A 25,157-nucleotide genomic window follows, 5' to 3' on the forward strand; every position below is an offset into this window, starting at 1 on the left:
TTTCATTTTTGGTAAAAGATTGAATAAATTTCTGCTAATAAACAACTAAATCCTGGATAAAATGTATTTTATGAAATGTTGACTTTTTTTTTGAGATGGAGTCCTGCTCTATTGCCCAGAGCTGGAGTGTAGTGGTGCAACCTCAGCTCACTGCAATCTCTGCCTCCCAGGTTCAAGAGATTCTCCTGCCTCAGCCTCCCGAGTAGCTGGGACTACAGGCATGCGCCACCACGCCCAGCTAATTTTTGTATTTTTAGTAGAGACAGGGTTTCACCATGTTGGCCAGGATGGTCGTGAACTCCTGGCTTCAAGTGATCTACCTGCCTTAGCCTCCCAAAGTACTGGGATTACAGGCATAAGCCACTGTGTCTGGCCTATATTTTATTTATTTTTTTTGAAGACAGGGTCTTGCTCTGTTGCCCAGGCTGGAGTGCAGAGGTGTGATCACAGCTCACTGCAACCTTGAACTCCCCAGGCTCAGATGATCCTTCTCACCTTAGCCTCCCAAGTAACTGGGACTATAGGCATGTGCCATCATGCCTGGTTCATTTTTGCATTTTTTTGTAGAGAGAGGGTTTCACTATGTTGCCCAGGCCAGTCTTGAACTCCTGCGTTCAAGGGATCTGCCCGCCTTGACCTCCCAAAGTGCTGGGATTACAGATGTTAGCCACCTCACCCAACCTATGATATTTATGAGTTAAAAAAAATCCCTCCAAACTACATATACAGTATACAATTTGTATAGAGTTTATAAACAAGCAGTAGCTAATTAATACTGTTTGGGGAGTCCTATGTATGTAATACAACTATTTCTTAAAAGTCAAGGGAAAAACAAAATTTAGGTTACCAGTTACCTTTGAGGAAGTGGGATGGGACAGCATAAGGGTAGGTGTGCTGTATTGCTACTGTTCTAGCTCTAAAATTGACTGCCTGGTTCATGGGTATTCATTTTTGTTTTTGTTTTTTTAAATTATGCTGTATAATTTACATGTTTCCTATATTTTTTTCTTTTGGATTTATTGAATACTAAATCAGTAAAGAAATGGACTTAGTAAAGGAACACACAATTCCTTCACTTGTAGAGTCACATGGGAAGAAAATCATAGAAGATATGTTCCCTCACAGCTAATAGCGATTTCTTAAAGTCTTTCTGCCCAGAAAATCCGCTTGGCTCACTGTTGTTGCTGCAAGTCCTTAGACAATGAGAGTTATAGTGAAAAGAGCAGAGGCTTTAGAGTAGAATACTTGGCTCTGCACTAATATGTTGTTTTAGGTTTTTAAATATTTAAATATTTATTTATTTATTTAGAGACAGAGTCTTGCTCCACAGCCCAGGCTGGAGCGCTGGAGTACAGTGGTGTGATCTCGGCTCACTACAACTTATGCCTCCCGGGCTCAAGCAATTCTCCTGCCTCACCCTCCAGAGTAGCTGGGATTACAAGCACGTGCCACCACGCCTGGCTAATTTTTGTAGTTTTAGTAGAGACGTGTTTCACCATCTTGGCCAGGCTGGTCTCGAACTCCTGACCTCAAGTGATTCACTTGCCTTGGCCTCTCAAAGTACTAGGATTACAGGCCTGAGCCACACCTGGCCTATGTTGTTTTATTTTTTAAAGTTCATTTTCCTCATCTATTAAAAAGTCATGTTAATATTTGCTCCTTTCTAACAGAGCTAATTTAAGGATAAAATGAGATAATGCCTGTAATAAGCAATAAAATATTTTTAAAGCAATAAAATATTTTTAAAATGTCAGCTAATTTGTGAAAGCTGAAGGTTAGGGGACCATGAGGTTAGCAGGTTTTCTACTAGGGTATCTGGACCTAGTGGGGGTAGCACTGAGGGCATTTCACATACCTTGATGAGTTGATTATTCTTCACATAGTGCAAAGTGTTTGACCGATTACCACCAGCCACCACAGGTGGATAGGCTAAGATGTCTGCACCACGAGCCCGGCATTCAAATTCAAACTGTGAAAAACAACAGCAAGGTATGACTCAAAGGGTTTCTGTAGGGCTGCCCCAGCCCAGGCTCTCTTCAACTGCCCATACCTCCATACCAGTACTTATCTTAAGTCATTACTGGAAAACTATTCATCATACCTAACCAAACCTTTTATGCTGTAATTTCAGTCCATCTCTTTTATTCTCACCCCATGTACTATAATCTATGTTAAGTATACTCTTTTATTCCCATAAATCCTGTTATTTCAACCCTATTATTAAATCTGTTCTTTTTTCTTTTTTTTTTTTTTTTTTTTTTTTTTTTTGAGACGGAGTCTCGCTCTGCCGCCCAGGCTGGAGTGCAGTGGCCGGATCTCAGCTCACTGCAAGCTCCGCCTCCTGGGTTCACGCCATTCTCCTGCCTCAGCCTCCCGAGTAGCTGGGATTACAGGCGCCCGCCACCTCGCCCGGCTAGTTTTTTGTATTTTTTAGTAGAGACGGGGTTTCACCGTGTCAGCCAGGATGGTCTCGATCTCCTGACCTCGTGATCCGCCCGTCTCGGCCTCCCAAAGTGCTGGGATTACAGGCTTGAGCCACCGCGCCCGGCATGAAATCTGTTCTTTTTTCTTTAGTGTTCTCTAAATCTCTTTTTTTTTTTTTTTTTTTTTTTTTTTTTTTTTTTGAGACGGAGTCTCGCTCTGTCGCCCAGGCTGGACTGCAGTGGCCTGATCTCAGCTCACTGCAACCTCCGCCTCCCGGGTTCCCGCCATTCTCCTGGCTCAGCCTCCCGAGTAACTGGGACTACAGGCGCCCGCCACCTCGCCCGGCTAGTTTTTTGTAGTTTTAGTAGAGACGGGGTTTCACTGTGTTCACCAGGATGGTCTCGATCTCCTGACCTCGTGATCCACCCGGCTCGGCCTCCCAAAGTGCTGGGATTACAGGCTTGAGCCACCGCGCCTGGCCTAGTGTTCTCTAAATCTCTTATAATTTTCAAATTAAGTCCAGAAGACAGAAAACTATGATGAAGGCTGAGCCTTGAAATACAATCATGTAAGGTTACTATTTGTTTATTCTGATTTAGCTAAACACTGAAATGTGACTTACATTTTTAACAACAGCTCTAAATTACTAATTCCAATCTTTCAAATAGCTACGAATCTAAATGCTCTGGAAAAGTGAAAATGGATGCTAGGAAAATTGCAGTCCTACTAATTTCACTACGTTCTAGGATACAGGATGGAGCTGGAGGTTGGTGAGTATCTGCTACTATCTACAGCACTTTCTCAACCTCTTTTTTTTTTTGAGACACGGTATTGCTCTGTCACCCAGGCTGGAGTGCAGTGGGGCAATCATAGTTCACTATAGCCTGAATCTTCCAGGCTCAAGTCATCCACCCACCTCAGCCTCCAGAGTAACTGGACTATAGGTGTGTTACCATGCCCAACTAATTTTTTTAAATTTTTTGTAGAGATGAGGTGTCAGTATGTTGCCCAGGCTGGTCTCGAACTCCTGGACTCAAGTGATCCTCCCATCTCAGCCTCCCAAATTTTACAGGCATGTGCCACCACGCCTGTCCTCAGCATTTTTTTTTTTTTTTTTTGAGACAGTCTTGCTCTGTTGCCCAGGCTGGAGTGCAGTGGCATGATCTTGGCTCACTGCAACCTGTGCCTCCCCGGTTTAAGTGATTCTCGTATCTCAGCCACCTGACTAGCTGGGATTATAGACATACGTTACCACACCCAGCTAGTTTTTGTATTTTTAGTAGAGATGGGGTTTTGCCATGTTGGCCAGGCTGGTCTCGAACTCCTGGCCTCAAGTGATTCACTTGCCTTGGCCTCCCACAGTGCTGGCATTATAGGCATGAGCTCCACGCCCAGCCCTCAGCCTCTTTTTGACATTGACCTAAACAGTATTACTTTTGTCACCTCGCATTGCTAAATTTTCCCTTCATCATCATCTGTTCTACTTTGCAATTTTCTTCCTTTAATTGTAACACAGTATATTTTAGACTTAAAAATGACCAGTGATATTTCAGAAACAAATCCTCTCCAATGACATGCTGGTCATGACTATCATGAAAGCAAATTGCACTACCATTTCTGCAAATCAAATTATTATATTCACCTCCAACAAGACGGTGAAGCTAACCATCTAAATCTCACCTTAGCATAAAGAAAGCCTTCTTCCACAGGGGCTTTACTGGCAAACATGGTTTCTATGAAAGCCTGCAAAGAGAAAGGAGGATGAAAAGAACATGATCTCATTCTATGTTGCTTACTTGAACATTCAAAATACTGGAGCTCAAATGAAAAGCACCTTTCCCCACAATTTTGTCAACCTGAAGTTGTGACTTACTGGGGATAATAATATAGATTTCTGAAAGGAAAATATTTTGCTTTGATGTGAATGTGTCCCCTCCAAAATTCACGTTGCAATTTAATCCCCATTGGGGTGATAGTAAGAAGTGGGGCCTTTTGAGTAGTGATTAAATCATGAGGGCTCTGCCCTCATAAATGGGATTAGTGACCTTATAAAAGGGCTTGGAGGAGTGAGTTTGGCCCCTCTTGGTTTTCTGTCCCTTCTGCCATATAAGGATACCTAGAGGGTGTCATCTATCAGGAATGTCCCTTCACCAGACACTGAATCTGCTAGTACCTTGACCTTGGACTTCCCAGCCTCCAGAACTTTGAGGAAATACATTTCTATTGCTTATAAATTATCCAATCTCAGGTACTTTGTAATAGCAGCACATACTAAGATACACATTTGTTATTTACGTAACAAAATGCCTCAATAGCACCATGTATGAAATTATGGATTGAATGGTCTAGTCTACATCAAGATTTCCCAACCTCCGTACTACTGACATTTGGGGCCAGATAATTCCTCGTGGGAGAGCTGTCCTGTTCTATGTAGGATGCCAGAAGCATTCCCAATTGTGACAACAGGACATTACCAAAATGCTCCCCAGGGGACAAAACTGCTCCCCCACTGAAAACCACTGGCCTATAGTATAAGTACTTTTATTAATTCTCTGTGATAACCACACCATATGCGTGTGCATTTTTTTTTTTTTTTGAGACAAGAGTCTCACTCCATCCCGCAGGTTGGAGTGCAATGGAGTGATCAGAACTCACTGCAGCCTCAAACTCCTGTACTCAAGTGATCCTCCCACTTTAGCCTCCTAAGTAGCTGGGACTACAGGTGCACGCCACCATGCCCAGTAATTTTTAAATTTTTTGTAATTTTTAATTTTTTCAGCCTCCTAGGGTGGCTCACACCTGTAACCCAGCACTTTAGGACGCTGAGGTGAGAGGATCGCTTGAGCTCAGGAGCTCAAGACCGGCCTTGACAATATAGTGAGACACTATTTCTCTAAAGAAAACAAACAAACAAACAAACAAACAGGCCAGACGTGATGGCTCACGCCCGTAATCCCAGCACTTTGGGAGGCTGAGGCGGGCAGATCATGAGGTCAAGAGTTTGAATCCAGTCTGTCCAACATAGGGAAACCCCATCTCTACTAAAAATACAAAAAATCAGCTGGATGTGGTGGTGTGCGCCTGTAATCCCAGCTACTCAGGAGGCTGCGACAGGAGAATCACGTGAACCAGGAGGCAGAGGTTGCAGTGAGCCAAGATTGCGCCACTGCACTCCAGCCCGGGCCACAATGCAAGACTCTGTCTAAAAAAAAGAAAACATGAAAACATTTCTTAGTATGAGGTAATGGCATTGCCAAAATGCCCAATAGAGTAAAAGCAAGTGGGGCAATGGTGGGAATATTTGCATGGCTTGCTCCCTCTAGATTCAAATCTTTCCTCAAATGTTTCCTCCTCATAGAGGCCCTTCCTGACTATCCCATCTAAATTAGCACCTTCCATCACATTTCATCCCCCTTCACTGCTTTGTTTTTCTTCATAGCATTTAATTCCAGATGACTTCATGTCGTTTGTTTACTGTCTCTCCTCCGCCAGAATGTAACTGTGGAGAGTGAGCGTGGATAGTCTATTGTGCTCACTAATGTATCCTCGGAACCTAGAGCAGTGCCTGGCACATAGTTGGTACTCAGTAAATATCTGCTGGATAATGAGCAATTAAAATCAATTAAAGGGGCCGGGTGTGGTGGCTCATGCCTGTGATCCCAGCACTTTGGGAGGCCCAGGTGGCAGATCACGAGGTCGGGAGATTGAGATGATCCTGGCTAACACAGTGAAACACGGTCTCTACTAAAATACAAAAAAATTAGCTGCACGTGGTGGCGGGCACCTGTAGTCCTAGTTACTTGGGAGGCTGAGGCAGGAGAATCGCTTGAACCTGGGAGGTGGAGGTTGCAGTAAGCCAAGATCATGCCACTGCACTCCAGCCTGGGTGACAGAGCGAGACTCCATTTCAAAAAAAAAAATTAAACAACTGGGTGTGCTGCTCACGCCTGTAATCCCAGCACTTTGGGAGGCTGAGGCACGTAGATCACTTTGGCAGGAGTTTGAGACCAGCTTGGCCAACATGGCGAAACCCTGCTGTCTCCACTAATATTAGCTGGGCATAGTGGTGGGCACCTGTAATCCCAGCTGCTCAGGAGGCTGAGGTAGGAGAATCACTTGTACCCAGAGAGTGGAGGTGGCAGTGAGCTGAGATTGCAACAGTGCACTCCAGCCTGGGTGCCACAGCAAGACTCCGTCTCAAAAAAAATAAAAAAATAAAAAAATAAAGGACACTTGCACACACAATCACAAATGTTGACAAATAACTTATTCAGCACTATATTTTTAGCATGAAACCTAAAAAATATGGCAGTCCTAGTGGCTTCACTCACTCAAAAGAGGGATTTGTCTTTTTATTAACTTTGCTTTTAACCCTTATTGCCTGGCATAGATAATTGTTGATGTCATGGCTTAAAAAAATTTTTTTTTGGCCGGGCGCGGTGGCTCAAGCCTGTAATCCCAGCACTTTGGGAGGCCGAGACGGGCGGATCACAAGGTCAGGAGATCGAGACCATCCTGGTGAACCCGGTGAAACCCCGTCTCTACTAAAAAATACAAAAAACTAGCCGGGCGAGGTGGCGGGCGCCTGTAGTCCCAGCTACTCGGGAGGCTGAGGCAGGAGAATGGCGTGAACCCGGGGGGGCGGAGGTTGCAGTGAGCTGAGATCCGGCCACTGCACTCCAGCCTGGGTGACAGAGCGAGACCCCGTCTCAAAAAAAAATAAAAAATAAAAAATAAAAAATAAAAATAAATTTTTTTTTAAGAGATGGGGTCTTGCTATGTTGCCCACACTGGAGGGCAGTGGCTATTCATAGGCACAATCATGGTGCACTACTGCCTTGAACTCCTGGGCTCAAGTGATCCTTCTGCTTCAGCCTCCTGAGTAGCTGGGACTATAGGTGCACACCATTGTGCCAGGACAGTTGTGACTCTTTCAAACTGTTATGCAGACTCAACAGGATAGAAAAGTTCCTCTTCCTTCCTAGGTGATCAAATGCCTAATCTTGCTTTACTTCTTTTTGTAATGAATGTGCCTCCTATGAGTCAATTTCTTTACAGAGCATTCCAGGTACACATGACACGCAGTTCAAATGCTACCTACCCTTACTATATGCTTGATATCCTTCCAGTAAAGATCAAGAGTTAGACTGTATGATTGGCACTTCTTAGGATTGTCTTGTCACAACGTAGTCCGCACTCCCAATAAAGATTTAACACTCTTACTTCACTAAGTGCTACCTGAATGTATTTTGACTGTTAAAAAATGTAAAATGGGCTTTCTCTGCATTTCACCCTGCATCTTATAATCAGAACACATCACAAACGAACACTGTAAAGCTAATGGAGAAGGGAGAGTAGAGAGAAAAAGCATTTCACAAACCATTTCATGAAAGGTGTGTGTGTGTGTGTGTGTGAGTGACAGAGAGAGAGATGGGGGGAGGCAGCCCTTAATATTGTCCCATGGATCGTTTCTTAGCTTCCTTATTTTAAAAATCAGTGATTTGAGGCCGAGCGCAGTGGCTCATACCTGTAATTCCAGCACTTTGGGAGGCTGAGGCAGGTGGATAATGAGGTGAGGAGTTCCAGACCTGCCTGGCCAAAATGGTGAAACTCTGTCTCTACTAAAAATACAAAAATTAGCCAGGCGTGGTGGCGGGCACCTGTAATTCCAGCTACTCGGGAGGCTGAGGCAGAGAATTGCTTGAACCCGGAAGGCGGAGGTTGCAGTGAACCTAGATCGCGCCACTGCACTCCAGCCTGGGCTACAGAGTAAGACTCCATCTTAAATAAATAAAAGGAATGGTTAAAGGAAAACAAGAATGTTTAACTTTGGAAGACTAAAGGTAGAATATAGAGAAGCAGGCCTCAAATGTTTGTGTGCTATTATGCTATGAGGCTTAATTCTAGCAGGTCTGAAATTAGCCTGAGCTGTTTTGCTAAAGTTCTGTATGACACTGATTCGGGCCAAGGCCTGAAGCATACTGATAAACAGTGTTGCGGGGAGTTTCAGAGCAGTTTGTATCAGCTTGTCAGTACTTGATAACAGATCAATGCTTTGTACTGGGTCTCCATGAGCTCGCCAGAGGGCTTTACTATTACATAGCATGGATATGCCTATGTGACCAAAATCAAAAATCCTAAGTGAGATTCCATTTTAGGCTCTTGGGTTCTGAGGTGTTCTGGGCATTCATCACTGGTTCCTGGTCTGTGAGAGAACCACCAAGCCCTTACCTAGGGAGAAAAACAGGAGCCTGCACCTGTCTTCTCCAGACTCCTTGCTGTGAGACAGCCACAGGCTGTGATACATATCTTTAACTTTAATGCAGTTGCTCTATGAAACCTTTTTCCTGTAATGACTGTGTATTTGTAAGCACTGTCTCTGGGTCTTCTTTAACAATTGAACTCTAACTGCCACTTAGAAGTAGGAATGTTGGCCAGGCGCGGTGGCTCACACCTGTAATCCCAACACTTTAGGAGGCAGAGGCAGGTGGATCATGAGGTCAGGAGTTTGAAACCAGCCTGACCAACATGGTGAAACCCCATCTTTGCTAAAAATACAAAAATTAGCCAGGAGTGGTGGTAGGCGCCTGCAATCCCAGCTACTCGGGAGGCTGAGGCAGGAGAATCGCTTGAACCCTGGAGGCAGAGGTTGCAGTGAGCAGAGATTGCGCCACTGCACTCCAGCCTGGGCGACACAGAGAGACTGTCTCAAAACAAAACCAAAACCAAAACCAAAACATAGTAGGAAAAGTAAGGAATGTTTAGAAGACAACTAATTCATTCTTGATTTTTTTACTGAGATACAATTCACATCATATAAATTAACCAATAAAGTGAGCAACCTAGTGACATTTAGTACATTCACAATGTTTTGCAACCCCCACCTCTCTCTAGGTCCAAAACATTTTCATCACCAGAAAAGAAAATCCCTTACCTATTAAGCAGTTAATTTCTGTTCTCCTCTCACCCTATTCCCTGCTTTTTGTCTCTATGGGTTTACCTGTTCTGGATATTTCACATAAATGGAGTCATACAGGCGGGCGCAGTGGCTCACGCCTGTAGTCCCAGCACTTTGTTTGGGTGGATTGCTTGAGTCCAGCAGTTTGAAACCAGCCTCAGCAACATGGTGAAATTCAGTATTTACAAAAAATACAAAAATTAGCCAGGCGTAGTAGCGCGAGTAGCTCTGCCTTTCAAGTAGCTGGGCCTATAGGCATGAGCCACTGTACCTGGCCTGTTATTGAACTGTAAGAGTTCCTTAAATAGGCCGGGCGCGGTGGCTCATGCCTGTAATCCCAGCACTTTGGGAGGCTGAGGCGGAGGGGGGAGGGTGGATCACCTGAGGTCGGGAGTTCGAGACCAGCCTGACCAACATGGAGAAACCCCATCTCGACTAAATATATAAAAATTAGCCAGGCGGCCGGGCGCGGTGGCTCACGCCTGTAATCCCAGCACTTTGGGAGGCCGAGGCGGGCGGATCACAAGGTCAGGAGATCGAGACCACGGTGAAACCCCGTCTCTACTAAAAATACAAAAAAAATGAGCCGGGCGCAGTGGCGGGCGCCTGTAGTCCCAGCTACTCGGGAGGCTGGGGCAGGAGAATGGCGTGAACCCAGGAGGCGGAGCTTGCAGTGAGCCAGGATCGCGCCACTGCACTCCAGCTTGGGCGACAGAGCAAGACTCCGTCTCAAAAAAAAAAAAAAAAAAAAAAAAAAAAAAAAAAATTAGCCAGGCATGGTGGCGGACGCCTGTATTCATAGCTACTTGGGAGGCTGAGGCAAGAGAATTGCTTGAACCTGGGAGGCGGAGGTTGCGGTGGGCCAAGATCAGGCCATTGCACTCCAGCTTGGGTGACAAGAGTGAAACTCCATCTGGAAAAAAAAAAAGTTTTTTTTTTTTTTTTTGAGACGGAGTCTTGCTCTGTCGCCCAGGCTGGAGTGCAGTGGCTGGATCTCAGCTCACTGCAAGCTCCGCCTCCCGGGTTCACGCCATTCTCCTGCCTCAGCCTCCCGTGTAGCTGGGACTACAGGCGCCTGCCAACTCACCCTGCTAGTTTTTTGTATCTTTTAGTAGAGATGGGGTTTCACGTGTTAGCCAGGATGGTCTTGATCTCCTGACCTCGTGATCCGCCCGTCTCGGCCTCCCAATGTGCTGGGATTACAGGCTTGAGCCACCGCGCCCAACCAAAAAGTTCTTTAAATATTCTAGATACTAGTAGAACCTTATCAGATACATGATTTGCAAATATTTTCTCTCATTCCTTTTTTTCACTTTCTGGATAGTGTCCTTTTAAACAATTTTTAAAAAGTTTTTTAAATTCTTTTTTTTTAATAAAAAGAGAGGAGGTCTCACTATGTAGCCCAGGCTGCTCTTGAACTCCTGAGTTCAAATGATCTCCCTGCCTTGGCCTCCCAAAGTGCAAGGATTACAGGTATGAGCCACCATGCCCAGTCCCTTTGTCTTTTATTATTTTTAAAAATTATTTTGTTTTGAGACAGGGTCTCACTCCGTTACCCAAGCTGAAGTGCAGTGCTGCGATCTCGGCTCACTGAAGCCTCTGCCTCCCAGGCTCCAGTGATCCTCCCGCCTCAGTCTTGTGAGTAGCTGAAACTACAGGAGCATACCACCACATGCAGCTAACTTATTTTTGTATTTTTCATAGAGATGGGGTTTTTCCATGTTGCTCAGGCTGGTCTCAAACTCCTAGGCTCAAGAGATCCGCCCACCTTGGCCTCCCCAAGTGTTGGGATTACAGGCGTGAGCCACCATGCTCAGCCTTTTCATTTATTCTTAAATTGTTTAATTAATTACTTTGTTTTTGAGACAGAGTCTTGCTCTGTTGCCCAGGCTGGAGGGTAGTGGTGTGATCTTGGCTCACTGCAACCTCCGCCTCCCAGGTTCAAGAAATTCTCCTGTCTCAGCCTCCCAAGTAGCTGGGATTACAGGCACCCACCACCATACCTGGCTAATTTTCTGTATTTTTAGTAGAGACAGGGTTTCACTGTGTTGGCCAGGCTGGTCTGGAACTCTTGACCTCAGGTGATCTGCCCACCTCAGCCTCCCAAAGTACTGGGATTACAGGCATGGGTCACCGCGCCCGGCCTTTTTTTTCCTCTAAGGCTGTTTCTCAGTGTGAGAAAAGTGTCCTTTGACGTACAGAAGTTTTAAACATTGATAAATTCTAATTTATCTACTTTTTCTTTTGGTGCCTGTACTTTTGGTATCATACTTAAGAATCCTTTGGCAAATCCAAGGTCAGGAAGATTCACCCTTATGTTTTTTCCTAATAGTTTTATAATTTTAGCTCTTAAGTTTAGGTCACTGATCCATTTTATTTATTTATTTACTTAATTTGTGAGAGAGTCTTGCTCTGTTGCCCAGGCTGGAATGCAGTGGTGTAATCTTGGCTCACTGCAATCTCCGCCTCCTGGTCTGGGTTCAAGTGATTCTCCTATTGCCACACGGCAGCCTGGGAACAAAGGGAGACTCTGCCTCCCGAGTACTCAGGATTACAGGCATATGCCACCACACTTGGCTAATTAATTTTTAGATAACGTATGAAGTAGGGGTACAACTTCATTCCTTTTTTTTTTTTTTTTTTTTGAGACAGAGTCTCGCTCTGTCACCAGACTGGAGTGCAGTAGCATGATCTTGGCTCACTGCAACTTCCACCTCCCAGGTTCAAGCAATTCTCCTGCCTCAGCCTCCCAAGTAGCTGGGATTACAGGTGCCCACCACCACGTCCAGCTAATTTTTGTATTTTTAGTAGAGATGAGGTTTCACCATGTTGGCCAGGATGGTCTTATCTCTTGACCTCGTATCTGCCCGCCTTGGCCTCCCAAAGTGCTGGGATTACAGGTGTGAGCCACCGTGCCTAGTCACAACTTCATTCTTTTGCATGTGGATATCCAGCTGTCCCAGCACAACTGACTCATTTCTTTAAAAATTCATCCTTGGTTTGCTATGGTACATGTTTGAAATCATGGAGTGTGGAAATGATAGACCCTGAACTTCATGAGCTAGCAAAATGGATTCGGAGGAAATTCTGAATTGCTGGTAGGTCTAAATATTCAGTAGTTTGGTTAGTGCCTTCAGTGCTGGCTGACAGTAAGCTCAGAATCTCTTTTAGATGAGCTTCTCTTTTTGATCAACAGATGGAGCTCCAACCCAAAGAAACTGTCCTACTACCGTTTTTTTTTGATGAGTCAACTGAGACCAACCCCAGCTAAAATAATTCGAGCGGCAAGTTGACAGTGATGGGTAAAAAAAACACGGATGTAAGGGGCTATTCAGTGAAGAAAATGAGCCATTTTCTAGATTACTACATGAATACCTTGAGGAACTCTTGTTAAAAATGGTTCCTGAGAATTTTAGATCAAAGAACAGTATCTCTCATTTTGAATACTGCTGAGTGAGAGAGAATGGTTCACAGGGAAACCCCTAGTTTATTAAAATGGATGAAGGGAGGGGCCTATCATATGTTATCTAGATATGGGCGACTGTCCTGCCCCTCCCTCGTCATACAGTCAGTGCCTCCTGAAGCTGCAGAAAAGCTGTGGATGCAGACAGTATGGTTCTGGTTGTATGAGGACAGAAATGAACTCCATTATTGGCTACCCCTCACCCAGGTTATGATGATACTGTGATAAAAGGCATCCACCAGCATGAACTTCATATGTGACTTTGCTGTTAGATCTCAGGAAGATGTAAAAAGGCAGTTTAAGATCTTTTATCCCAACTTCCTGGATAATAAAAAGATAGTAAGTTTAGGACTTTACAAAAGAAATAAAATCAAGAAAGAAAGGGGACATGAAAAAGAATAAGGTTAGACCCTTAGTTTACACCATATATAAATATTAACTCAAAATGGCTCAAAGACCTAAACAAAAAACTATAAAACTCTTAGAAGAAAACACAGGGGAATATCTTTATGACACTGGGTTTGGTAATATTTTCTTGGATATGACACCAAAAGCACAGTTAACAACAACAAAAAAACAAACTGGACTTTATAAAAATTAAAAAATCTTGAGCATTAAAGGATGCCATCAATAGTAAAAAGCCAACCCTCATAATGGGAGAATATTTGCAAACCATATATCGGATTAGGAATATCAAAAACATATAAGGAATTCCTACAACTCAACAACAAAAATACCCAGCCCGATTTAAAAAATGGGCAAAGGAACTGAACTGGTATTTCTCCAAATAAGATATACAAATGACCAATAAACACATGAAAATATCCTCAACATGTTAAGGAAATGCAAATAGAAACTATGAGATGTCATTTCATACCCGTTAAGGTGGCTAGGACTCAAATGGCAGAAAATAACAAGCATTGATTGGCAAGAATGTAGAAAAACCGGAACCCCTGTACATTGCTGGTAGAAATGTAAAATGGTCCATGTGCTGTGGAAAACTGGATGGTGGTTTCTCAAAAAATTAAACATATAATCAGGAGGCTGAGGTGGGAAGATCACATGAGCCCAGGAGATGGAGGTTGCAGTGAGCTAAGATGGTGCTGCTGCACTCCAGCCTGGGAACAAATGGAGACTCTGTCTCAAAAAAAGAAAAAAAAAATTAAACACAGAATCACCACAGATCTAACAATTCTACTTCTGGGTATATACCCCAAAGAACTGAAAGCAGGGACCTGAACAATTATTTGTAAACCCAGGTACATACCAGCATTAGTCATCATAGCCCAAAAGATGGAAACAACCCAAGTGTCCAAAGACAGATGAAAAGATGAAGGAAACGTCTATACATACAATGGAATAGCATTCAGCCACAGAGGAATGTCATTGTGATAAATGCTACAAAATGGATGAACTCTGAAAACATTTTACTAAGTGAAGTAAGCCAGTCACAAAAAGACAAATACTGTATGCTTCTACTTATATGAAGTAGCTAGAATAGGCAGAGTCACAGAAAAAGTAAAAGTTACCAGGGGCTGGGAGGAGGGGAGAATGGGAAGTTATTATTTATTGAGTATAATTTCTATTTGGGATGATAAAAAAGTCTGAAAAAAGATAGTAGTAATGGTCACACACAGTATGAATATACCTAATGTCACTGAATTTCCATTTTTAGCCATTTTTAAGACATGCATTTAAAAATGGCTAAAATGGTAAATTTTTTTTTTTTTTTTTTGAGAGTCTCACTCTGTTGCCTAGTCTGGAGTGCAATAGCATGATCTCAGCTCACTGTAACTTCCACCTCCCAAGCTGCTGGGATTACAGGCATGTGTCACCACACCCGGCTAATTTTTTGTATTTTTAGTAGAGATGGGGTTTCTCGCCTTGTTGCCCAGACTGGTCTCAAACTCCTGGCCTCAAGTGATTTACCTGCCTCAGCCTCCCAGAGTGCTGGAATTACAGGCATGCGCCACCGTGTTCGGCCTAAAATGATAAAATTTTATATGCATCTCACCACAATTAAATAAAAAACACATAGAGGCCAGGCGTGGTGGCTCATGCCTGTAATCCCAGCACTTTGGGAGGCCCAGGTGGGCAGAGTGCTCAAGCTCAGGACCTCATGGCCAACATGGTGAAACCCTGTTTCTCCAAAAATAATGATACAAAAATTGACAAAGGCCAACCCTGATAGAATTTTACAGGAAGGTTTGGGATCCACAACTGCCTGTCATTAAACTCCTCAGACTATAAAAATCCCAAGGCAGATATGTTTATTATCTGAGTTAAAAGGAAGTTTAGAAAGAGAAAGGTTCCAATGAGTCTCTAACATCAGATGTCAAAATGCTGTGTTTTAATATCAGCATGGTAATAAATGAAGAATATTGATATGCAGGCCAGGATCTCATAACCCCAACTCCTGGCAGGGAACACAAGACCTTTCACAAATATGTGAGTAAAATGCCCTGGAGGTGGAGAAGAAACTCTTTTACGTCTACTGGACGGAGTAAGACAGTGTACAATACTCTCTGGGCCTCTTAATGAAGCACTTACGAATGACAGAATTAACTCATGGGATGTGGGGATGCTGCTGTGAAAGGGATAAAAAGTCTGGTTAGAAGTCTGCATAGCTCAGTTGCGTGAGCATCAGATTTTTAATCTGAGAGTCCAGGGTTCAAGTCTGTCTGTACTGGCTCAAGCCAATCCCAGCACTTTGGGAGGCCGAGACGGGCGGATTTTTGAAAAAAAGTTATAAAGCTACTTTTTGGGAATTTAAAAAACTGCACTCTGGGCGACAGGCGAGATGGTGGCATGGTGGCTCATGCCTGTAATCCCAGCACTTTGGGAGGCAGAGGCGGTTGGATCACCTAAGGTCAGGAGTTCAAGACTAGCCTGGGCAACATGGTGAAACCCCGTCTCTACTAAAAATACAAAAATAAGCCGGGCATGGTGGTGGGCGTCTGTAATCCCAGCTACTCAGGAGGCTGAGGCAGGAGAATCACTTGAAACCGGGAAGCAGAGGTTGCAGTGAGTCGAGACTGCGCCACTGTACTCCAGCCTGGGCGACAGATCAAAACTTTGTCTCAAAAAAAAAAAAAAAAAAGAAAAGTAAAGTAGTAATCTCTATTGGAAAAAAAAAAAAAAGAAATGCATTTCAATAAGATGGACAATGTCCAAAGAAGCTGTGTCATAAAATGGAAATGAACTATATGCAGCATGCTACCAGGGGATCTATGTGAAAGAATCATCAGATTCATGAGCAAGTAGTCTTTTCCCCCTAGGATCCCTCCTTTCTATTATTTGCCCACGAATGCCAGGCAACTGGACTGCTTCACAGATGGCTGTTCTAGAACTGAGGGCAATTCTGTATGAAAAGTAGATGTTCAGAGTCCAGCAGAAAGTAAAATCCTATGGAAAAAGTTAAGTACAAGTTGGTCAACAGGACTGAATTACAGGCTATAATCATAGTCCTGATAGAAGAACTGGACACAAAAGCCCTATTATTTGGGTAAATATTGATTTTTGGGCTGTCACTGATGGACTTGCAATTGGTCTAACAAGTGGGTCACAAATAACTGGACAATAAAAGAGCCCTCCATGTGAGGAGCTGCTCTTTGGAAATCTCTATGAAAATTCTAAGGGAACAATCAAAGTAGGGCATGCTGATACCAAAGAAACTCTATGCCAGAATTTTAAGGTGATTGGAACCAACAGTTGATGGCCTAACTTGATTTCTTGAAATGGCAACCAAGTCTATGAAATGGGTGGAGGAACTCAAGTCAGCCAGTGATGCACTGAACAGTGACATATACCAGTGGGCTCCACTGAAGCTTAAACTATTCATAAAAATTGTCCTGGCTGCCAACAGTATAGTGCCATTTTCTGTATTTATCCAATTTATCTCCCTATGATTGGACTACCTCAATAGCTGACTGAGGAAGTTTCCTTCAGCGGGAAAGGTTTGCATTCAAATTAATAATAAATGCATTTTCTTGACTGCAGTAACCACTGTATTACACATATGTATATCAAAATATGTTGTACACTTTATATATAAATAAAAAAATTTAAAAATGATTAAGAAACGCAAGGTTGTTGCTAAGGGGAAGGAAGTCAATAAATGAGTGTACAGAAGCTCAACAGATGCTTCTGGTGCCTCAAGAGATGCTTAAAGCAAGAGAATAATATTCTCTCTTTGCTTTAACTCAGATACCCCTTGGGGTGAAGAACTTATGAAATCCCCTTCTTTTTAAGAAATAGAGTCTTGCTGTGCTGCCTGTGAGTGCAGTGGCTACTCACAGGCACTATCATAGCAGCACCTGTATCACAGTCTACTATAGCTTCTAACTCCTGACCTCAAGTGATCCTCCTGCCTCAGCCTCCCGGGTAGTTGGGACTACTGGCATCACCACCACGTCCAGTGTTCTCCTCCTCTTCTGAAGAGCCAAAAAGAGAGCTGGGCAATAGCCAACCTAACAAGCACACTTCCAGGAGTGACATATGTCCTCAAAACGGATGAAGAAATGGAACAGCTGCTGGATGTGGTGGCTCACACCTGTAATCCCAAAACTTTGGGAGGCCAGACAGGCGGATCACCTGAGGTTGCGAGTTCTAGATCAGCCTGACCAATATGGAGAAACCCCATCTCTACTAAAAATACAAAATTCGCCAGGCGTAGTGGCACATGCCTATAATACCAGCTACCTGGGAGGCAGAGGCAGGAGAATCACCTGAACCTGGGAGGCGGAGGTTGTGGGGAGCCGAGATTATGCCATTGCACTCCAGCCACGGCAACAAGAGCGAAACTCCATCTCAAAACACAAAAAACAAAAAACAAAAAGAAATGGTACAGCTATCCATGACTATGTGGAATAATACAAATAAGGCTATATCTTGATTCCTGTTTCACAGGATACACCTTTTTTTTTTTTTTTTTTTTTTTGAGTTGGAGTTTCACTCTTATTGCCCAGGCTGGAGTGCAATGGTGCTGTCTCTGCTGACTGCAACCTCCACCTTCTGGGTTCAGGTGATTCTCCTGCCTCAGCCTCCTGAGTAGCTGGGATTATAGGGATGTACCAACATGCCTGGCTAATTTTGGTTTTTTTGTTTGTTTGTTTTGTTTTTGAGACAGAGTCTGGCTCTGTTGCCCAGGCTGGCGTGCAGTGGCCGGATCTCAGCTCACTGCAAGCCCCGCCTCCCGGGTTCACGCCATTCTCCTGCCTCAGCCTCCCGAGTAGCTGGGAGTACAGGTGCCCGCCACCTCGCCCGGCTAATTTTTTTTGTATTTTAGTAGAGACGGGGTTTCACCGTGTTAGCCAGGATGGTCTCAATCTCCTGACCTCGTGATCCACCCGTCTCAGCCTCCCAAAGTGCTGGGATTACAGGCTTGAGCCACCGCGCCCGGCCTAATTTTGTATTTTTAGTAGAGACTGGGTTTCTCCGTATCAGTCAGGCTGGTCTCAAACTCCCAACCTCAGGTGATCCGCCTGCCTCGGCCTCTCAAAGTGCTGGGATTACAGGCGTGAGCAGCTGGCCGGATGTATCTATTATAAAGGATCTGTGTTAGGAAAGCAAACTGTGAGAATATTTAGCGAGTTAAATTTGAAAATCGATGAATAATCATCTCAGTTAGCACATATAACCATTAATTGAGACGATAAAGGTTTTACAAAGCTACCAGAATATGATAGAATGCTATCTCATGCCATGTTCCATCTATTATAATATCTGTAAAAATAGCTATTTGCATTGTTATTGTGGGTGAATAGGCATAAGGAGGTAGAGAGAAAATTGGGATACTTGGCTCAGTAACAAAAAGAAATAACAAGGTATAACCTGGTGGGCCTACATTTCTGAGAATTCAAAACTCAATGTGGATGATTCTGGAAAGCATATTCAAACGACTCTATTTAGATGTGACTACCACTCACATGACCTAAGCCTGGGGGACTCAATATTTTGGGGTCTCAAATTTATTTCCTAGCTGTAGTAAAGCAGTTGTACAAATGAAACAGTTGTACAAATATTAGTTGTACTAATATTTATGGTGACAACATGTTATGTTCCCATACTCAAAATAAGAGCCTTAGTGGAATTAGGAGCCAGGCTAGGAGCAACTGGCAGGTGGATTTGTTTTTAATGAGGAAAGACATACTGATAAAATAATTTGCTGGCCGGCCATGGTGGCTCACACCTGTAATCCCAGCACTTTGGGAGGCCAAGGCGAGTGGATCACAAGGTCAAGAGATTGAGACCATCCTGGCCAACATGGCGAAACCCTGTCTCTACTAAAAATACAAAAACATTAGCTGGGCATGGTAGCGCATGCCTGTAGTCCCAGCTACTTGGGAAGCTGAGGCAGGAGAATTGCTTGAACCCAGGAAGCGGAGGATGCAGTGAACCGAGATCGCGCCACTGCTCTCCAGCCTGGTGACGGAGCGAGATTCCATCTCAAAAAAAAAAAAAAAAAAAAGAGAAAGAAATAGATTTGCCAATGCCAATAGGGCGCCTTGAAGGCATCCTATTTCAGGAGTAAGAACAAAAGTGGCAAGCTGAAATGACAGACAGTGCTATCAAAATGGGTCTTAACAATTTACAGCATGCATGATGACAACATGCCCAAACCAACCCAACAACAGGAATAAGCTTGCATGTGAACACAAGCTGCATTACAGATACCTTAATTTAAATGGAGTCCAAGGGATACCAAGCATGACTGCCAGTGATTCATTCCCATGGCAGAACCCCATGTTGTGCATGCATGGGAGACTTGGACCCTCTGGTCTATGGAAATTCTAACTAAAGGATGCAACCGGTTGAGGTGCTTTTTAACAGCTCCAACAATGCAACTGAGTGCCAAGCATTCTTTTCCTGTAGTGCAGTTTGTGGATCCTGGACAAACTTTAAACAGGACTAGGGTCGTGTCATGTCTTCTCTTCTCTTCTCTTGTTTCTTTTGAGACGAAGTCTCACTCTGTCACCCAGGCTGGAGTGCAGTGGCGCTATCTCTGCTCACTGCAACCTCTGCCTCCCGGGTTCAAGCGATTCTCCTGCCTCAGCCTCCCAAGTAGCTGGGACTACAGGTGCCCGTCACCACAGTCGGCTAATTTTTTTGTATTTTTAGTGGAGACGGGGTTTCACCGTCTTAGCCAGGCTGGTCTTGATCTCCTGACCTCGTGATCTGCCGGCCTCAGCCTCCCAAAGTGCTGGGTTACAGGCGTGAGCCACTGCGCCCAGCTAAACCATGTAACCAGTGGCATGATCATGGCTTACTGCAGCCTTGACTTCCTGGGCTCAAGTGATCTTTCCATGTCAGCCTCCCAAGTACTTGGGACTACAGGCATGTGCCACCACATCCAGCTAATTAAAACATTATTTTTTTGTAGAAATGGGGTCTTACTATGAGGCTGAGGTTGGTTTCAAACTCCTGAGCTCAAGTGATCCACCCATCTTGGCCTCCCGAAGTGCTGGCATTACAAGTATGAGTCTCCACATCTGGCTAAATCATGTAACTTTTCGAGAAGAAAATCTGGCTGTTTTCAAGATGTTTTGAATCTTGAAATAGCAGAGATATGGTCTCTGATCTAGACTCCTATGAGAAATAATATATGGTATATAAGAAGAGGTAAATTGCACAGGGAGGGACAAAATAATTACACCATGATTTTGTCTTCTTTTATTTATTTCTTTATTGAGACAGGGTCTCACTCTGTCACCCAGGCTGGAGTGCAGTGGTGCAATCTCAGCTCACTGCAGCCTTGACCTCCCTGGGCTCATGTGATCCTCCCATTTCAGCCTCCTGAGGAGCTGGGACTATAGGTGCATACCACCATGCCCAGCTAATTTTTTTGTATTTTGCAGAGACAGGGTTTTACCATGTTGCCCAGGCTGGTCTTGGACTCCTGGGCTCAAGTGATCTGCCCGCTTTGGCCTCCCAAAGTGTTGGGAGTATAGGCGTGAGCCACTGCATCCAGCTGTCTTATTTGCTAATTTTATTTTTTTAAATTTTTATTATTCTTTTTTGAGATGGGGTCTCACTCTGTTGCCCAGGCTGGAGTGCAGTGGCACGATCAAATCTCACTGCAGCTTCAACTGCCCCAGCTCAAGTGATCCTCCTTCCTCAGCCTCCCAAGCAGCTGGGACCACAACACCTGGCTATTTTTAAAAATCTTTTGTAGAGATGGGGTCTCTCCCTGTTGCCCAGGCTAGTCTTGAACTCCTGAGCATAAGTGATTCTCCTGCCTCATCCTCCCAAAGTGCTGGGATTACAGGTGTGAGCCATCACACCTGGCCTTAATTTTTATTTTAATGTAAGCCTTTAGCAGCTAAATTTTGTCTGACTTCTCGCTTCAATGGTACTGCTACATGATGTAAGATGGGGTCAGGTAAAATTGTATTTTAGGAGCTTATAAAATTTAGTATAATACTGATGATGATGATCAAATATATTGAGAGACTGAATTAAAGTCCTGTTGGGATGTTATCCCTATGGAGGAGAATTGGTTTGATGAATATTTAGACTTGATTAATGATAGATTATTATTTCTAATAACTCAGCAGATATATACCATAAAGTGCAGAAAACCGTGGATCAAGGAGTCCAAAGGACTGTACAGTTCATACAAAAACACAAGAAAGTATAATTGGGCCGGGCGCGGTGGCTCAAGCCTGTAATCCCAGCACTTTGGGAGGCCGAGACGGGCGGATCACGAGGTCAGGAGATTGAGACCATCCTGGCTAACATGGTGAAACCCCGTATCTACTAAAAAAAATACAAAAACTAGCTGGGCGAGGCGGCAGGTGCCTGTAGTCCCAGCTACTCGGGAGGCTGAGGCAGGAGAATGGCGTAAACCCGGGAGGCGGAGCTTGCAGTGAGCTGAGATCTGGCCACTGCACTCCAGCCCGGGCAACAGAGCGAGACTCCGTCTCAAAAAAAAAAAAAGAAAGTATAATTGGATAATTCAGCTGTCTCTTTAAATCAGTACCAACCCTTCACTGATCATTGTAAATGTTTGGATTCTATGTATGCATTTTTTTAGAGACAGGGTTTGCTTTGTCACCCAGGTTGGAGTGCAGTGATGTGATAATACTTCACTGCAACCTTAAACTCTTGGTCTAAAGTGATCCTTCTGCCTCAGCCTCCAGAGTAATTAGGACTACAGGCGTATGCCACAATGCCTGGCTAATTAAAATATAGTTTTTTTGTAGAGGTGAGGTCTTGCCATGTTGCCAGGCTGGTCTCTAACTCCTTGCTGCCTCACGTGATCCTCCCACCTTGGCCTTAGTGCTGAGATTATAGGGGTGAGCCACTGTGCCCTGCTTGTCTATATATTTTATCTATATGATATTGAGAAGTGAAGTTAACTGTTGTCAACTCAGGATTACTGTTTTATCAAAAAATAGAGTTAATATTGGTTATGGGGGCAGAGTGAACTGTTCTGCTAATTCTGGGCTTAGAATTAGCCAGAGCTATTTTGCTAAAGTTCCTTCCTTGGTCAAGGTGTGGCAGGAAATACACTGATTGAAATTGTTAAGAGGAAGCTGGGCATGGTGGCTCATGCCTGTGATCTTAGTGTTTTGGGAGGCTGAGGACAGAAGATCTCTTGAGGCCAGGAGTTCAATACCAGCCTGGGTAATATAGTGAGAACCCATCTCTACAAAAACCTAAAAAATTAGCCAGGCATGGTAGTATGTGCCTGTAATCCAAGCTACTAAGGAGGCTGAGGCAAGAGTCTCCCCTAAGTCCAGGAATTCAAGGCTGCAGTAAACTATGATCTCACCATGCACTCCAACCTGAGTGACAGCGAGACACTGTCTCAAAAAGAAAGCAAAAAACAACAAAAAAACAAAACAAAACCATTAGGAAGGCAGGAAGCACATAAAAAGATGCCCAATACCACTAATTATTAGGGAAATACAAATCCAAACCACGATAAGATACCACTTCACACCCATTAGGATTGGCTATTACCACAAAAACAGAACAAATGTTGGTGTAGAGTGGAGAAATTGGAACCCTTGGTGTGTTGCTAGTGGGAATGTGAAATGGTGCAGCCACTATGGATAACAGTATGGTGGTGCTCAAGATATTAAACATAAAATTATCATTTGATCTAGCAACTCCAGTTGTGTGTATATACCAAATAGAATTGAAAGAGACTTGAACACAAGATATTTGTACACTTACATTCACAGCAACGTTATTCACAATAGTAAAAAAAAAAAACGTAGAAGGAAACCAAATGTTTATCAAAGGATGAATGGACAAATAAAATATGGCATATGCATACAATGGAATATTATTCAGTCTTTAAAAATAATGAAGCTGGGCATGGCAGCTCACACCTGTAATCCCAGCACTTTGGGAGGTCAAGGTGGGCGGATTGCTTGAGCTCAGGAGCTCGAGACTAGCCTGGACAACACTGATAAACCCTGTCTCTATAAAAAATTTTAAAAAATTAGCAGGCATGGTGGCATGCGGCCATGGTCCTAGCTACTTGGGAGGCTACGGTGGGAAGATCACTTGAACCCAGGTCGAGACTGCAGTGAGCTGTGATCATGCTACTGCACTCTAGTCTGGGCATCTAAAAAAAAAAAAAAAGAATGAAATTCTAATGGAAGAACCTTCAAAACATTATGCTAAGTGAAATAAGCCAGTCACAAAAAGCCAAATGTTGTATGATTCCATTTCTATGCAGTAGCTAGAATAGGCAGATTCATAGAGAAAGGAGAGGTTACTGGGGGCTGGAGGAGGGAGAATGGGAAGTTATGATTTATGTACAGTTTTCTATTTGTTTTTTTTTTTTTTTTTTTTTTTTTTTTTTTTTTGAGACGGGGAGTCTCGCTGTGTCGCCCAGGCTGGAGTGCAGTGGCCGGATCTCAGCTCACTGCAAGCTCTGCCTCCCGGGTTTTTACGCCATTCTCCTGCCTCAAGTAAGCCCGCCACCTCGCCCAGGAAAAGTGGGCACAGCCAATGTGAAATATCCGCCCGTCTCGGCCTCATGATTCACTGAGCCACCGCGCCCGGAATTTGGAATTGCGGGAAAACACAACAAAATATCCTTCATGTCACTGAATTGCAACTTAAAAATAGTCACAATGGCCGGGCGCGGTGACTCAAGCCTGTAATTCCAGCACTTTGGGAGGCCGAGACAGGCAGATCACGAGGTCAGGAGATCGAGACCATCGTGGCTAACACGGTGAAACCCCGTCTCTACTAAAAAATACAAAAAAACCCTAGCTGGGCAAGGTGGCAGGTGCCTATAGTCCCAGCTACTCGGGAGGCTGAGGCAGGAGAATGGTGTAAACCCGGGAGGTGGAGCTTGCAGTGAGCTGAGATCCGGCCACTGCACTCCAGCCTGGGTGACAGAGCAAGACTCCGTCTCAAAAAAAAAAAAAAAAAAAAAAAAAAAAGGTCACAATGATATATTTTATATTATGCATATTTCACCACAGTAAAAAATTTTTTTACATTAAGTCAATGGCCAACACCTTGGAGAGAATAAATGAAATAAGGAGTTTTGGGGTAGCCAATGAGATTTATGGTTTACACTTGGTCTCTGTGAAACCTCTGGGGGGCTTTACTGTTATATAGCAGGAATATGATTATGTGACCAAAAAAAACAAAAATCCCTAGCTGAGATTCCATTTTGGGGTCTCTGATTCTGAGGTATTCTGCTGCATGTGCCATGGACCGAATTGTGTTTCCCCCAGAATTAATGTGTTTAAGCTCTACTCTCTATGTCTTTAGGAGGTAATTAAGGGTGGGGCTCTAATTTGACAGGACTATGGCCATACAAGAAGGCCCTCTTTCACTGTCATGTAAGGACGCAGCAAGAAAGCGGCCTTCTGTAAGCCAGGAGAGCCCTCACCAGAAATGGACCATGATGGCACCTTGATCTCGGACTTCCAGACTGCAAAATTATGAGACAATCAATTTCTCTTGTTTAAGCCATGCAGACTGTGATATTTTGTAATGGCAGCCTGAGCAGAGTATGACAACACTGGTGATTCCTAATCTGTAAGAGAGAGATACATCCTGCCTGGCCCTTACCTAGGGAGGACCATTGAAGCCTGCACCTGGTTTCTCTCGACTCTTTGCTTTGAGATAGCCATTGGCTGTGATAGATATCCTTACTTTCATACTATGATTATTTTTCACCCTTTTCCTATAATAAACTGCAGATCTGTAAGCACTGTCACTTTGGGTCCTGAGTCTTTCTTAGAAGCAAACTGTTTAACTGACGCTATTAGTGTAACTATAAGGAAAGGAAATAGTATAAATTTCTGTCGTTCTAAGGAGAAATAATTAAGATTG

At 43.8% G+C, this 25,157-nt stretch overlaps 3 protein-coding genes across 19 annotated transcripts in view; 1 reads left to right on the top strand and 2 right to left on the bottom strand.

Moving 5' to 3' along the window:
• Positions 1-25,157, top strand: part of ST13 (ST13 Hsp70 interacting protein) — a 285,343-nt gene that overhangs the window by 192,801 nt on the left and 67,385 nt on the right. The gene's annotated exons all lie outside the window — the stretch shown is intronic.
• The window catches only part of LOC126963577 (E3 ubiquitin-protein ligase RBX1), a 598,764-nt gene that overhangs the window by 64,299 nt on the left and 509,308 nt on the right, over positions 1-25,157 (bottom strand). The gene's annotated exons all lie outside the window — the stretch shown is intronic.
• XPNPEP3 (X-prolyl aminopeptidase 3) overlaps positions 1-25,157 on the bottom strand; it is a 73,966-nt gene that overhangs the window by 15,486 nt on the left and 33,323 nt on the right. For all 7 annotated transcript variants that reach the window (XM_050805895.1, XM_050805891.1, XM_050805894.1 and 4 more), the window contains 2 exons: positions 4,105-4,167; positions 1,856-1,969 (listed from right to left, as the gene is read on the bottom strand). In XM_050805895.1, coding sequence (XP_050661852.1) covers positions 1,856-1,969; positions 4,105-4,167 — 177 coding nt within the window. The remainder of the gene's footprint in view (positions 1-1,855; positions 1,970-4,104; positions 4,168-25,157) is intronic.

The sequence above is a fragment of the Macaca thibetana genome, chromosome 10, assembly GCF_024542745.1.
Source record: "Macaca thibetana thibetana isolate TM-01 chromosome 10, ASM2454274v1, whole genome shotgun sequence".
NCBI classification, from domain to species: Eukaryota; Metazoa; Chordata; class Mammalia; order Primates; family Cercopithecidae; genus Macaca; species Macaca thibetana.